The sequence below is a fragment of the Tursiops truncatus genome, chromosome 14 (genome assembly GCF_011762595.2).
Source record: "Tursiops truncatus isolate mTurTru1 chromosome 14, mTurTru1.mat.Y, whole genome shotgun sequence".
Classification (NCBI taxonomy): Eukaryota; Metazoa; Chordata; class Mammalia; order Artiodactyla; family Delphinidae; genus Tursiops; species Tursiops truncatus.
This window is the reverse complement of record NC_047047.1, coordinates 54,845,155-54,860,184: the sequence shown is the minus strand read 5'-3', so window position 1 is coordinate 54,860,184 and position 15,030 is coordinate 54,845,155. Positions and strand designations below refer to the sequence as shown.

The 15,030-nt window shown below is 39.9% G+C and overlaps 1 protein-coding gene across 1 annotated transcript in view; it reads left to right on the top strand.

Moving 5' to 3' along the window:
• The first annotated feature begins 418 nt into the window (after positions 1-418).
• EML4 (EMAP like 4) overlaps positions 419-15,030 on the top strand; it is a 153,759-nt gene continuing 139,147 nt past the window's right edge. Inside the window, exon 1 of the mRNA XM_073791414.1 lies at positions 419-697. Coding sequence (XP_073647515.1) covers positions 673-697 — 25 coding nt within the window. The 5' untranslated portion in view covers positions 419-672. The remainder of the gene's footprint in view (positions 698-15,030) is intronic.

The following is a 15,030-nucleotide window of genomic DNA, read 5'->3' as shown; positions in this document are numbered from 1 at the left end:
CCGCACTTGGTTGCCTCTTTAGTGTTCTTGGACACACGGGGTGACCATCTCCTGTTAGAGGGGCTCCAAACGTAAGCTCCGATGGGTCTCCGCGGACTCCCCAGGGGCTGCGAGGAAAAGGAATCCCTAGAAGCTCCTGAGGATCCCATGCCGGAGGTCTCCCCTTATCCCCACCCATTCGGAAGCAGTTTCAAGCCCCAAGTCCCAGGCCCTCAGCAGGCCCATCGCGCAAGCGTAGCCACCCCTCCCGAGCGCGGGGGGCGGAACCCGAGGCCGAGGCAAGGTGAGAGGGAAGGGTCGGCAAGACCCCGCCTCCGGGTCGTCACGTGGGAGGCGGAGTCGGAAGCGTGACGGCGTACGCGGGGGTGGAGCTACCGCTGCGCGCGGGCGCGGGGGCGGGGCGCGGCGGGGCGCTCGCGGCTGCTGTCTGGGAGGGAGGCCGGGCAGGCGGCGGAGCGGCGCGGCGCGGCTCTCAACCTGACGGGGAAGTGGTCCGGGCGTCTGCGGCTGACTGCCCCGTGGTGGACGAACGGACGACGGAGGCGGGAGGTGGGAGCCGAGCCGGGCGCCCGAGAAAGCTAGCGGGTCAGGCTCAGCGTCGGCGACCCTAGTCGGTCCGCTGAATGAAGTGCCCGCCCCGCTGAGCCTGGAGCCCGGCGCTTTCCCCGCAAGATGGACGGTTTCGCCGGCAGCCTCGGTGAGTACGGCCGGGAGTCTTCCCTCTCCTGCGCAGGGTGGGAACCTTGTTCCCTCCACACGCAGCCCGGGCCTGCTCTCCACCCTGCCCCTCGGGATGGCGGCACTTCCACTGCACATGTTCCCCTCGAGCCTGCTGCCCCTCTCCGGGCTCCGGTGGACTCAGAACCCCTCCCCCCATGCCAGCCCTCCTCAGCAAGACCCTCCTTTCCTCCCAGCGTCCTCTTCAGTGCGGGGCCCTTCTTCACCGTAGTGGGAACCCCTTCCCTCAGCGCGGCCCCCCAAAGCTGGTACAGCCCTCCCCATACACTCACGGCTCCCCCCACCTTCAGGGTTAGGACACCTTTCTCAAACCCTGACCCCTTTTCTGGGTACAACATTCCTCCCCCTTCCCACATACCGAGCTCTCTTTCAGGTTGGGGACACCCCTTACCCAGGCAGAGGCTCCCTTTTAGGGAAGGGACCCCCATTCCCTCTTCAGGAGGGGGGGCACTCCCCCCCGCCCCACCAAGTATTCACTTTAAATTTGGAGTCTTCTTTTAGGTATTTCTCAGAGTAACTGACAACTTCCCTTCACTCCCTCCACTTCTCTGAACATTTTGCAGTGGTGGAGAGAACCAGAAGCACTGAAGCATCATTTGCCTAATACAGGAAAGGAAGAGGTGCATCTGTGTTGGGGGACCCTCTTTATTTTTATTTATTTATTTATTTTAACATAAGTGGGGTTTTTAAAATTTATTTATTTTATTTATTTATTTTTGGCTGTGTTGGGTCTTCGTTGCTGCGTGCGGGCTTTCTCTAGTTGCAGCGAGCGGGGGCTACTCTTCGTTGCGGTGCATGGGCTTCTCATCGCGGTGACTTCTCTTGTTGCAGAGCACGGGCGCTAGGCACGCGGGCTTCAGTAGTTGTGGCTTGCGGGCTCAGCAGTTGTGGCTCGCGGGCTCTAGAGCGCAGGCTCAGTAGTTGTGGTTCACGGGCTTAGTTGCTCCGCAGCATGTGGGATCTTCCTGGACCAGGGCTCGAACCCGTGTCCCCTGCATTGGCAGGCGGATTCTTAACCACTGTGCCACCAGGGAAGCCTGGGGACCCTCTTTAAAAGAGGAGTGAAAGCAGAACTATGCTTGCTGGCTCTGCACGCATGCTGGGGAGAAGTAATCCTGCCCAGTTAATCCATAGGAAAGGGGGCCTCTGACAGGGAAAGAAAGGATTCTCCATTTTTGGAATATGTTGTCTTTGTGGATTGGAGAAAGGGAAGTAGGCTGAAGTATCCTTTCAGTGTTCCCTTTCACCCAGATAAAGGTAATAAATTTTGTAATTGGCCAAGGGAATCAGAACTGAAGGCTGGTACTCAGTCCCCTATAATCTCTGTCTGGAATTACTATTCTTTGAGGCCATTGGAATCTGGTTACTGTAAAGATTGAGCTCAGCTGTCATGATGGTGAGAGAAAGTTTCTGCTTTGGTTGATACTGCAGTTAATGTGATACCTGCTGCTGGATTTGTATATTGAGTATTTTATGTGGAGGTAGATTGTATTCAGATGCCTTTCTTTGCATTTCTTGATAGTAAATTCCTAGTTGGTTAATGTTCATGGATCAGTGCATAATCTGGCCATAGGCCATACTTTATTCAGACACACTGAGATTAAATGGGTTTTTAAAAATCTAGACTTCCCTGGTGGCGTAAAATCTAAAATTAAAAAGTAGGTTAAAGAGCAATGGACCCATTATAGGTATTAAATAGTAAAAACCATAATTTTGGCCTTGACTTTCTTTGGGGAAAAACACACACACTTTCTTTGGGAAACACACACACAAGTACTTTGAGAGTGGAAATCCTAAAATAGGAGGCAGCTGAGTGTTACTCTTTCCTCCCCAAAGGCACCTGTTGTCCATTATCTAACCTTTGATGTCTTATAATTCCTTACATTGTGAAGTTGTTTCATTCTTGGGCTCCTTTTAAAGAGGGATCAACTTTTCACTGCTTTTTTTTTCTTTAAGCCTTATGCCTGGATTTATTCTCTAATCATATTGGACTGAAAGACTTGTCCTTTATGTTCACGAAGAGGTGATCATATACTTGGCCAAAAAACTGAGTGTCTTGGGGGATGTGGTGGGACTGAGATATCTCTGAACTGTGGGCTCCTCAGCCTGTAGGAATGGTGGGATCACTGCTCAAATTAGAATCAGCTTTTACTTCTTTCCTGTTGGTTCTGAGGACGTCGAAGGCTTGCGGAAGCTTCATCTTCTGTGTTTTGTGGGAGTCTTTCTCACTAATTTAAGTTTATTTTGAAACAGTGGATATCCTTGTTAAACAGCTATCCCTTCTTATCCAGTTCATGAGGCAACTGATAGGAGAGACTGAGAGATGAAGATGAATTTTAGTTGAGGCTCCCACTTTTCATCAAGAACATTATAGCTGACCCTGGTGTTGAATTTTTTTATTCATTTGATAATTTTTTTATTTATTTGATGCCATCCTTGGATGGTACCTTGATGAGACTTCCTTTCTTTAAGTATGGTGTTGGTCAGGAGCAGGGGATATACCTGTATTTAAAGAGAGGAACCTATGTCAGCTGGGGGGCAAGAAATGGTTCCTGGCAGTATTTTTGGAGCTGCTTCTCATGAAGATACTTCTCAGCAGGAGCTCTGTGCTTTCTCTTTCTGTCCCCCTTGAAAGAGTAAAACTAGGCCCCATCTTAATTGAAACCTTAAAGAGTTGGGAGTGAGGGAAGGGTAATGCTGGTATATTTTATTGGTAGTCTTTAAACATAGCTTTACCCAGCTCTTGCCAAATTGCTTGTTTCTATTCCCTGCAGTTCATTAGTCTAGAGCTTAGAGTTACATTGATCTTTATTTTATCATCACGAGAGCCATGAATGTAAAGGCAAGTTCTTGTATTCTAGTAGATGTTTAAAAACTTTTTTTAACCAAACAAGAATTCAAAACATGTGAAGTTCTTCTGGGGTCACAAGTACTGAAAACATTTATTCTCAAGGAAGTGTATGTGTGTGTCTCCTTTTATGTACTAGATGAGTTCTTGAAAAAAAGTGTAAGAAAACTACATTTTTATAAGCAGGAAAGCTCAGTGCTTTGTAAACAATGGTTATAGAGAAGCTGATTATTTAAGGGAATGTTATGGTGCATCATTTCATAAAGTGAAAAACTTTTAAAATTCAAACTGTACCCTTGATTGTTGTGTGTTTAGATAAGGAAAACACTATTATGTGCATTTTATAAGATGTCTAATGGCAATTAAAACTGTGTGTAGTGGTTTTGAAATCACTGAGAGGAACGTTAGGTGATTGTCTGTGGGTGATTGTGTTATATGTTCCACATAGAAATTATATACCTTTTGTATTACTTTTGTTTTACATAAAAACAACTAAAGGATGCTTTTAATCTCTACAGCTGATGAATTTCAGGCAGTTTGGCTGGCAGGTGGTGGTACCGTTTACTTCAGGCAAAGTGTCTTTTAGTTCACGAATAGGGTAATATAAAAATGCAATACTTTAGAAACAATTTCTTTTTTAACTTAGTGAGGGGAAAACAATCTATCTTGATGTCCTGCCTCCACATCAGTTTAGAATACACACATACATGTACAAAACATATATACAGTAAATATTTTAAATCTCAGGTCTATGTGCAAAAGTGGGAAACTTGATACAGCTTTTTTTGTTGATTTTCTTAAGGCAGGGGTTAGGTGCATTTCATGCTTAGTTTTTTTAGCATCTCTTTTTCATAATAAAGATTTTAATTTTAAGACTTGTCTAGGGATTAGCCTACAGGTTTAGTCTGTGTTTATGCTTTAAAGAAAGCATATTGTTAACCACATCAATTTTAACTTTTTCTGCTCCAAAAGTTAAAAGCAAAACTCCAAAACTTCTTTTTAAAGGAAAATTGTAGTGGATGAAATTGTAGTGTTAGTATAAGAAATGTAACAGTCTCAGTGCAGTAGTAGTATGCTTCAGTTTATGAGATATTTTAAAACAATCTCTTTAACATCACAATATTAGCACTTATTTCTCATCTCACGTATACTCTTGCTTTCTTAAAGGAACAGTGTAGTATATGATTTTTAAATATTAATCTAGTCTAAAGCATTCTGTATATATTTATTCATATAAAAATGTTTCCCATGTAATAATATTACTTGGGGAATGTTTTCTTAACTTTTAATTTCTTAATGGTTGTCTCTTGAAGGGCTCAAGATAGGCTTACGTTATAATATGGCATGAGTAGTAACTCGTACATCTGTAACATGAGTTAGCTAGAGTATTTCTTAACGTGTACCTATTTTTGTGACATTCTTATTGCCCTTTAGGAGCTTACTGTCTGGTTTTAAATACATATCTAGAGATATAAGTAAAGTACCAGAAATGGGAGTTGAAGGGGGAAGCACCATTTAGAATGCAGTGCTATGTATCAAGCGTGTAACTTCTGAGAGACAACGTTTGGAGATTCTGAATTTATCTCTATAGAGACTGGCCTTTTAAAACCATGAAATAATTTATTTAGAAGTCCAAATACTAGGGAATGATATTACTAGGTCTTTTTCTGCTTTGTATTTAAGTTTGAATAGCATGTAGGACAAGTACCATATTAATTTTATGTATATGAGTCCATTTCTATTACATGTGAAACTTCAATATTTGTTCATAAGAAATATGACAGGGCTTCCCTGGTGGCGCAGTGGTTAAGAATCCGCCTCCCAATGCAGGGGACAAGGGTTCAAGCCCTGGTCCGGGAGGATCCCACATGCCGTGGAGCAGTGAAGCCCGTGCGCCACAACTACTGAGCCTGCGCTCTAGAGCCCGCGAGCCACAACTACTGACGCCTGCGTGCCTAGAGCCCGTGCTCCGCAACAAGAGAAGCCACTGCAATGAGAAGCCCACGCATCGCAACGAAGAGTAGCCCCCGCTCACCGCAACTAGAGAAAGCACGCACGCAGCAAGGAAGAGCCAACGCAGCCAAAAATAAATTAAATAAATTAATTAATTTAAAAAAAAGACAACATTTTGATTTTATTTTAAAATTTATTTATTTATTTATGGCCGCGTTGGGTCTTCATTGCTGTGCGGGGACTTTCTCTAGTTGTGGTGAATGGGGGCTACTCTTCATCGTGGTACTTGGGCTTCTCATTGCACTGGCTTCTCGTTGCGGAGCACAGACCATAGAGCACACAGGCTTCAGTAGTTGTGGCACACGGGCTGAGTAGTTGTGGTGCACGGGCTTAGTTGCTGTGCGACATGTGGGATCTTCCCGTACCAGGGCTCGAACCCGTGTCACCTGCATTGGCAGGCGGATTCTTAACCACTGTGCCACCAGGGAAGTCCCAACATTTTGACTTTAAAATAGATGGATTCTAAAACTTTAAAATAGTCTAAGGAAATAATGTGCTTCCCATATCTGTAGTATATTTCTATGTCTCTGTGTGATCTCTTGTCCTATAGTTTTAACTGTTGCTGTTATAATGCTTTAACTTTGCATATTGCTTTATAGTTTACAAAACTTTATCTCATTTAATCTGCACAGTAACCTTGGGAGAGAAGAAATTATTTCCTCTTTCATAGATGAGGAAACTAAGGTTCAAGGAGTTTGCAGTTTTTAAAAAGACTATTCAAATCCAGATTTTTCGTTTCCTTTTCTTTTTTTTTTTTGGTGGGGAGCCTAATTTGTAAGGTTTGTATCCAATGAGAACACAGTACAAAAGAAGAAAGAAAAAGAAATTATCTTTTGTTCCAGTTTATCTGTATTCAGCTGACGTTGTCATGTTGATGTACTTGTTTTTACTCTTTTCCTATGCCTCCTTTTTTACACAGTGAAAATTATACTGTAGATATAATTTTGCATTCTGGTGGTTTTTTCATTAGATCCTAACCATTTTTTTCTTTCTTTTTTTTTTTTTTGGCTGCATCGGGTCTTTGTTGCCTGCGCGTGGGCTTTTCTCTAGTTGTGGCAAGCAGGGGCTGCTCTTCCTTGCAGTGCGTGGGCTTCTCATTGCCGTGGCTTCTCTTGTTGCAGAGCATGGGCTCTAGGTGCGCGGTCTTCAGTAGTTACAGCACGCGGGTTCAGTAGTTGTGGCATATGGGCCCTAGAGCACAGGCTCAGTAGTTGTGACTCACGGACTTAGTTGCTCTGCAGCATGTGGGATCCTCCTGGACCAGGGACCGAACCCGTGTCCCCTGCATTGGTAGGCAGATTCTTAACCACTGTGCCATCCGGGAAGTCCCCATTTTTTTCCACTTGAACTCAGATTTTTCTGATGGGGTCCAATGTTCTTTTCCTTACACTATTACTGACACTTTATAACCCACTTGTACATTGACTCTAACATACCTGAATCTGAGCTCCTCATCCTCTAAATCAGCTTCTTTTTCTTATTTTCCACTGTCTGTAAGTATCACCCAGCCTTGAAATCTTAGAACCATGTTTGACTCCTGGCCATTTTTGCCTACCACATTAAAATCTCTTCTAAGACATATCAATCCTTGTCACCTTTTCCCATTCCATACTTTCCTTTTCCACCACCACAGTTGAAGTCCTTATTTTTCTGTGTTTGGATTATTGCATAGCCTCAAGAATCTCCACTTGTTTATAATTTGTTGTGTGTGTGTGTGGGACCTTCAGACTAATCTTCCTTAAACAGTGCTTTGACTCTCCCATTCACTCTTTCAGATTGCTTCATTGCCTTAATGACTAAATTCAAGCACCTTAACCTTGTTGTCAAGGGTCCTCCATTATCTGTTTCTACTGTCTTAACATGTTCTGGCCTAATTGACCTATTTCTTTTTCCCCATATTTGATTGGCTTTTTTCCATCCCTGTGACTATTCTCTTTTGAAGTACCCTTCAAGGCCCAACTCAAATATTGTTTCCTTTCTGAACACCTTTCGTTATTTGTTCTCTTTCATTCCCAGCTTAAAATATTCACCCTTGAACTTTTAACATAAGAACATTTTTAGGGCACTTATCACAGAATATTTCTTCTCAAAAGGTAGAAGTAATTATTACAAGTCCTAAAATTATTGTAAGTCTTATTTCCCCAGCCAAATTGTAAACCCATTGAAGGCTGACACTCTCATGTGTTTTTGAAATCTCATAGCAGAGCAGTGGAGATTTCATGACCCTATAAAATTGGGGGAAAAAATATTAGGGAACCAGTATATAATTGGCAGCTTACAACCTTCGCTCTTACCATGGTTGCATAAAAAAATAATAACTTGAAGACCAAAAAAATTATCATACACAATCTCAGAATCCTTTAAAATATTAAATAACTCTTTATGTTCTTGTTTTCTTCTTATTTCACCTGAAATAAATGAAAACTTTCTTCCGGACTTTTTTGGGAATATGATAAAGAACTCTGTGCCAGGTTCTAGGGTAGTGTTTTTCAAGTGCAGGTCTGTGCATCACCTATTAAGGATTTAGAAATCAATTTATTTGCAGTCAAGACAAATACTAAAAAGAATGAGGAGGAAGAAAGAAAGATTATAAAATATTGGTGCTTTGCATGATATTGCTTCAAGAAACTTAATTTCAGTTTTATATGTTTGCTTTAGATGGCAGTATAAAATTTCTTTCTTTCTAGGGGTCACAATCAGATGAAAGGTACACTTTTAGTGTCTGTTCCCTATCTTTGAGAGACTAGGTCGGAGGGCTCACATATATATATATATATATATATAAATGTGGATGAACAATGAGAAGTAGTTATAATGAATTGTGCTGTTTTTGAAAAGTTTTTAGAATCTGAATATAATGATTAGAATATAGTTAATATCAGGAGCAGCGAAAGTATATCTATAGTTCTAGAATCAGTGTAATTCAGGCAAACTCCATATGTGGAAATGTGGCTTTATGAAACTGGTAGGCTAAGGTATGTTATTTACTTTGCAAAGCATTCACCATATTGTTTTTTCAGCTTTCCTGATGGAGTTGTATGTGTCTTGACTGGTTCTCCACCTCATTAGCTTTACAAAATCTATCCAGTCTCTAAGGCATGGCTCAGGTATGCTTGTTTTTTCTGGAAGCCGCACCTAATTATTCTAGTGTTGCACTCAAACTACTGCACTGTAGTGCTCCTAAAGTAGAGGAGACCGAGTGCTTACACCTAAGGGATCTGGGAGTGTAGCCAGAAATTGAGTCTACTTAACTTAAAAATTCATATGATTATTTTGCAACCATTATAATAAAGATTAGTCCAGACAGGAATCATTGATAGATGCTAAATCTCTGGGGATATTTTTGATGAGGAGCAGAATGTTTGCATGGTCTTAAATATCTCCCCATATATTGCTTAGTAGTTAAAAGGGGAAAAAAATAGTAACTCTATACAGTGATGAAATCAGACAGCACCTTGAGTGCATGATCAAAATAAATAGCACCAGTGGACATTGTGTGCCTCTGAATGTGATGCCTGCGAAGAACACATCACTTATGTAGTTCGCCAGCCGGGAATGCATAACCTGAATGTAATCCTGAGGAACATTGAACTCCAAATGGGGAACATCCTGTTTTTTAAAAGGGTAGGGGGCGAGACTGTACTTTTTTAAATGTTAATATTATAAAGACAAAGAAAGGCTGTGGAAATGTTCCAGATTAAAGGAGACTAAAGAGACATGACAACTACTTGTAGTACCTGATTCTAGAATGGATCTTGTATTAGAGGGGGAAATGATATTAAGGATATTATTGGATCATTTGGCAAAAATGGAATATGGATGGTAGATTAGATAAAGGTATGGCATCAATGTTAAATTTACTAAAGTTGGTAACTATCCTAAGGTTCTGTAACATAATGTTTTTATTCTTAGGAAATACACACTGAAATTTTTAGGAATAAAATGCCATGATATATAACCTACTCTCAAATGGTTCAGAAAAAATAATGTAACATGTATATATGTTTTATATATATATACACATATATGTATATATAGAGCTTTGTATTTACGTGTGTATGTATTTGTATGTTTGCGTAGAGAGGAAGAGGGAGGGTCGAAGATGCTCTTATGCAAGTAATGCAAATGAGTAAAATGTTAACAATAGATGAATTTGGTTAAAACTGTACAGGTGTTTTTTTTGTACTATTCTTGTTCTTACAGCTTTTCTGTAAGCTTGAAATTATTTTTAAATGAGAAGTTTTTAAAAATCATATGAACTTTGCATTCAACTCCAAAATATTGCATTTTAAAAATAAAGAAATTGTTCCTCTCTCAGAAAATTCCAGGCAAACTCTTGGGATAAAACTGCAGCTCCAAGAATATGTTCCACGTATATCATGTGGTTTCCTTTTATCCCTAGGCTTCAGTTTGAGAAACATGCCTCTGGGCCAGAGACAGCTGTGGTTCAAATTTAGTCGACAGACATGTTTTGTTTGGCCCTTTTGAGTGTGTTAAAAATTGGGAAATTTCACATAAAAATCTGCATCTTTGGTTTCTCTTGAAAAATGGAATGATATTGCCACTGTGGACTTGCATTCCAGATGATATATACTCACTGAGTGATGCGTCAGGTAAACAGCCTCAGTCCTTGCTTTATACCTAGCTTGTTTCAAGTATTTACCTTATTGCCTGGCCTCTATAGGCATATGTTTGCAGCCTTTATCTTGCCCAAGAGGTGTTGGGAGTGTCTTCTTTGTGGTCATGGCAATTTGAGAATTAAGTTGTTGAAATGATGCCCTAACACCTGCTAACATTTAAGTGTATATATCCTATAAACAAGGACATTCTCCTACATAACCATATTACAGTGAAGAGAATGAGGAAATTAATATTGATACATTACTACTATTTCACCCTCAGACCCATTCAAGTTCTGCTAATTGTTTTAATAATGTCTTTTATAGCAGAAGGATCCAGTTCAAAATCAAATGTTGTATTTAGTTGTCATGTTTCTTTAGTCTCTTTCAATCTGGAACAGTTCCTTAGTCTTTCCTTGGGTTTCATGACCTTAATGCTTTGCAAGATTGCAGACCAGTTGTTTTGTAGAAAGTCCCTAAATTTGAGGTTTCCTCCTGATTAGATTCAAGTTATGTATCTTTGGCACAAAAGCCACACAGGTGAAGCTATGTTTTGTCTCACTGCATCCTGTCAGGTGGCACACAGTTTTGATTTGTCCCATTCTGGTAATGGCCATTTTGACCATTTGATTAAGGTGGTGTCTGCCAGGCCTTTCCACTGTAAAAATTACTTAAAAAAAAATCTTTGTAAGAGCTTCCCTGGTGGCACAGTGGTTGAGAATCTGCCTGTCAATGCAGGGGACACGGGTTTGAGCCCTGGTCTGGGAAGATCCCACATGCCGCGGAGCCACTAGGCCCGTGAGCCACAACTACTGAGCCTGCGCATCTGGAGCCTGTGCTCTGCGACAAGAGAGGCCGCGATAGTGAGAGGCCCGCGCACGGTGGTGAAGAGTGGCCCCCGCTTGCCGCAACTGGAGAAAGCCCTTGCACAGAAACGAAGACGCAACACAGCCAAAAATAAATAAATAAATATATATATATATACATTTTTAAAAAATCTTTGTAATTAGTGTTTTGTAGGAGGTACTTTGAAACTGCAAATACTCTGTTCCTCATCAGACCTTCAAATTATTGGTTTATTTATATCTGTATGAATCAGGTATCCTATTTTTTTCCAATGGGTTATAATCCATTACTATTTATTTTGATACTCAAATTGGTCCTGTTTTGGCTATCGGCTACCCATTCATGCTGGCTTCTGTATTCTTTTGACATGTTCCCATCATTCTTTGAGGACTTTCTTGCTTTTTGACACAATGAAGTGATTCAGGTGCACAATTCAGCCCATGATAACTTGCATATATATTTTAAGTAGGGTTCAGGTGAGATTTTTGAATTAAGTCATTTTAAGTTAGCGAACATTCTTTATGGTTCTTGTAATTTTTTTTTTTTTTTTTTTTTTTTCGGTACGCGGGCCTCTCACCGCTGGGGCCTCTCCCGTTGCGGAGCACAGGCTCCGGACGCGCAGGCTCAGCGGCCGTGGCTCACGGGCCCATCCGCTTCGCAGCATGTGGGATCTTCCCGGACCGGGGCACAAACCCGTGTCCCCTGCATTGGCAGGCGGACTTGCAACCACTGCGCCACCAGGGAAGCCCCGGTTCTTGTAATTTTGTAACTGCATAATAGTTTATCTTACACTTAAAAATTGTGTTAAACACATGGACTAGACCATTAATGTAAATTAGTTTGAAGGTGTTTGCTCTTAAGTGGGAAGCCATTCAGGATGTTTGTTCTTATGTTTCTACATTTAAACAATCAGCAGTTATCTTAGAGCAAGGTACTGTTAGGTGGTGTGTGTTGTTGGGGGGCTTGGGTAAAAGAAAACAGATTTAAGCAGCAAAATCAACCTTTTTTTCCCCCTTTAAATGTTGTGATCATCTTTTCTTCTCAGTGAGTATAAATATAAACTTTAATGCATCGTATTCCATTATTTGGACATCTGATCTGCCTAAGCTGTGTATATAGAACATAATTTACCTTATTCTTGACGACTGATGGTGGTTACTATGAGCATTAGACATGGTTCTGTGCTGTAATACAGTGATGCCTCTGAGAGCTATTTGTGTAGAACTGTTTGCTCCATACATTCAGTGACCCTAGACAGTTATAACTGTCTTCCTTGCTGTTTGTCACCTAGTGTCAGTGTACTTTATCCTTTCCTTTCTTTTTATTTAATTATTTAAGAAATCTCACCCATAATATTTGAGCTTATATATCTGGAAAGATGACTCTTCTCTTATTAGACCTAAAATTTGACAATAATTTCTTAATGTCAGATATCCAGCCAAATATCCCTGATTGTCTCAAAAGTGTCATTTTACAGTGGTTTGTTTAAATCAGGGTTTAAACAAGATCGTACGTTGCATTTGGTTGTTACGTCTCAAGTATTTTAATCTATATATTTCCCTTCCCTTTTCTTTTTCCCTTTGCAATTTGTTAAAGAAGCTAGACCTTTTCTTCTGTAAAGTTTAACATAAGTACTGACTGTATCTTTTGGTGTTTTTTTTTTTCAAACATGTTTCTTTGTCTTCTGTTTATCCTTTAAATTGAAACTTAAAGATTTTTATATATTTGATGTATTTTGATCTGCTACCATTACTCTTCTAAAATTTGATGCTTAGATTTTCCCATCTTTGACTTCTGAGAGTATCTTCACACTGCTTCCTGAGTCCTGGTCTTAGTGCTCTTTCTTAGCTTCCTTGCTTTCTGATGTGACAAGATGTTCAAACTTTTCTTTTACACTTCCTGTTCCAATTCTGCGGTCAGCTGTTTCTTTAAGAAGTTGTGGTTCCTGTTGGTAGGAAGTGGTACTCTAGGCTCTAGAGGTGCTCATTGTTAACTGAATTGGTTATTGTTTCTAATCTAGCCATTCTTTTGATTTCCAATTTTAAATCTGCTGTAGGCTAGGAAACCAAATAACAAAGCTGGTTTGACGTACATAAGGATTGTTTTGGACCTCAAAAAACCCAGAGATCAAGGTCTATGCCTTTTTAAATTGTATGGTGTAGCACCTACGGGGACAGAATCATACCTAATAAATATTGCTAATGTTAGTAATATGTGAATAACATAATACCAGATGTTCCTCAGAGTAAAATAATAGACTTCTGAATGAGGCCTTTAATAATAATAAAATACCTGAGCTTTTAGTTCACAAACTTGATGATATGTGCATGTTTTAAATTATAGACAATTTATGCTCCCTGTATTTACTTTTGTTGAGATTATCTTTCTTTTGTTTCTTTTGTTTCTTGTTTTTCTTTTAGGATAAATCTCTGGCTCAGTGAGGTGTTAGTATCTTAGAGAGTCAAATTATGCTATATTATATTTGTCATATTCCATAATAAGAATACACTTCTTTTCATTTAAAAACTTTTTTTCCAGAGAATGTACTTCTTCAGACTTTCCAAAATTGATGAGTTCCTAAAGTTGAGATGACTTGCTGTTTTAAAACAAAGCTATTTAGTTTTGATATCTGACATTTTTCCTTAAATCATTTTTTACTCTTGTATGTTGGTCTCGAGCAACTGCTTATGCTGATCTTTAAGTGACACGTTAGAGCAAATGACAAAATTTGCATTTTTCTTTGAGCCATTTGTTCCAGAAAAGTGTCAAAACTGACTTCTGTTGATGAGTGAGTGGGAATTTTATTTTATTTTATTTTTTAATTTGAAGGATATCCTGTTTTCAGTTTAGTTGGGGCATAGCCTTTGATTTTCTTTGACTGCTTTGAGTACCTCTTGGCATTCATCTTATTTCTTTAATCCTCTCCAGTTTTATTTAGTGAAGATATGTTTTTTGGCATAAACAACATTTTCTTAATTTTTAGGATCTATTATTATGGGTCATTTGAGATAAGGTATTGGGGAACAAAGTTTAGAATAAAGAGAATGGCTGGGAAAGTAATCAATATTTGACTAATTTTCTTGAAACTTTTGTGAGTGCTTGTGGGTGAGATTTAATGATTATATGCACACTGAAACTTGCACACTGTGAAATTCATTATCTTCGTTCATTAGTGCATACTATAATGGAGCTAAGGTTATGGGTTCGAGTCTCATATAGGTCACTTTTTTGTGTGTGTTTCCTGGTTATAAACACATTCATTAAGTAAATAGCTTTCGATTAGCTTCTTTGGATCATACTCTGTGCTAAGTGCAGTGGAAAATTGGTGTATGAGACACTCGAAATCCTTGCTCTCATGAAGCTTATAATTCTGTGGGGGATTCAGGCAGTATTTATTCGGGAAATATTTATTGAACGCTTGGTATGTGCTCAGCACTCTTCCAGCTATAAACATAGTCCTGATGGAGCTTATGATGTTGGCTTTTAAAATACAGAGTAATAAGGATGGCGATGGTGAAGTATAGGAAGCTTTGGAAACAAAGGAGGGCTGTCTTAAACCTCCACCATCCAGCCTTTTATGGTTTTTTCAAATGCATGTCTTTGTTTAGGGTGTAAGCAGAAAAATAGAAGTCAGGTCACAGTAGCCCTCCCAGCTCTTGAAAATGGCTTAAAGGAATGACATTTAGTTTTTTTTCCCTATTCCCATACACCTGAGAAAATGATAAACTACCAACAGTGCTCACTTTTGTTGCAGTTTTCAACCTGTGCGGAGACCATTGTCAGCTGTGCTCTCCTGGTGTCGTCCTAATTTAAGTCAATGAATTCAATAACTTCTATCCTCTCTCTGTTATCTATACAAGTGGTACTTTTCTAAGGTATTTTTCTATGTGTTTGTTGCAGTATGAGTCCTGTGATTAAATCTATGGTCTTCAATATACTTGCTTTAGGAAATAATCATTGATGCGG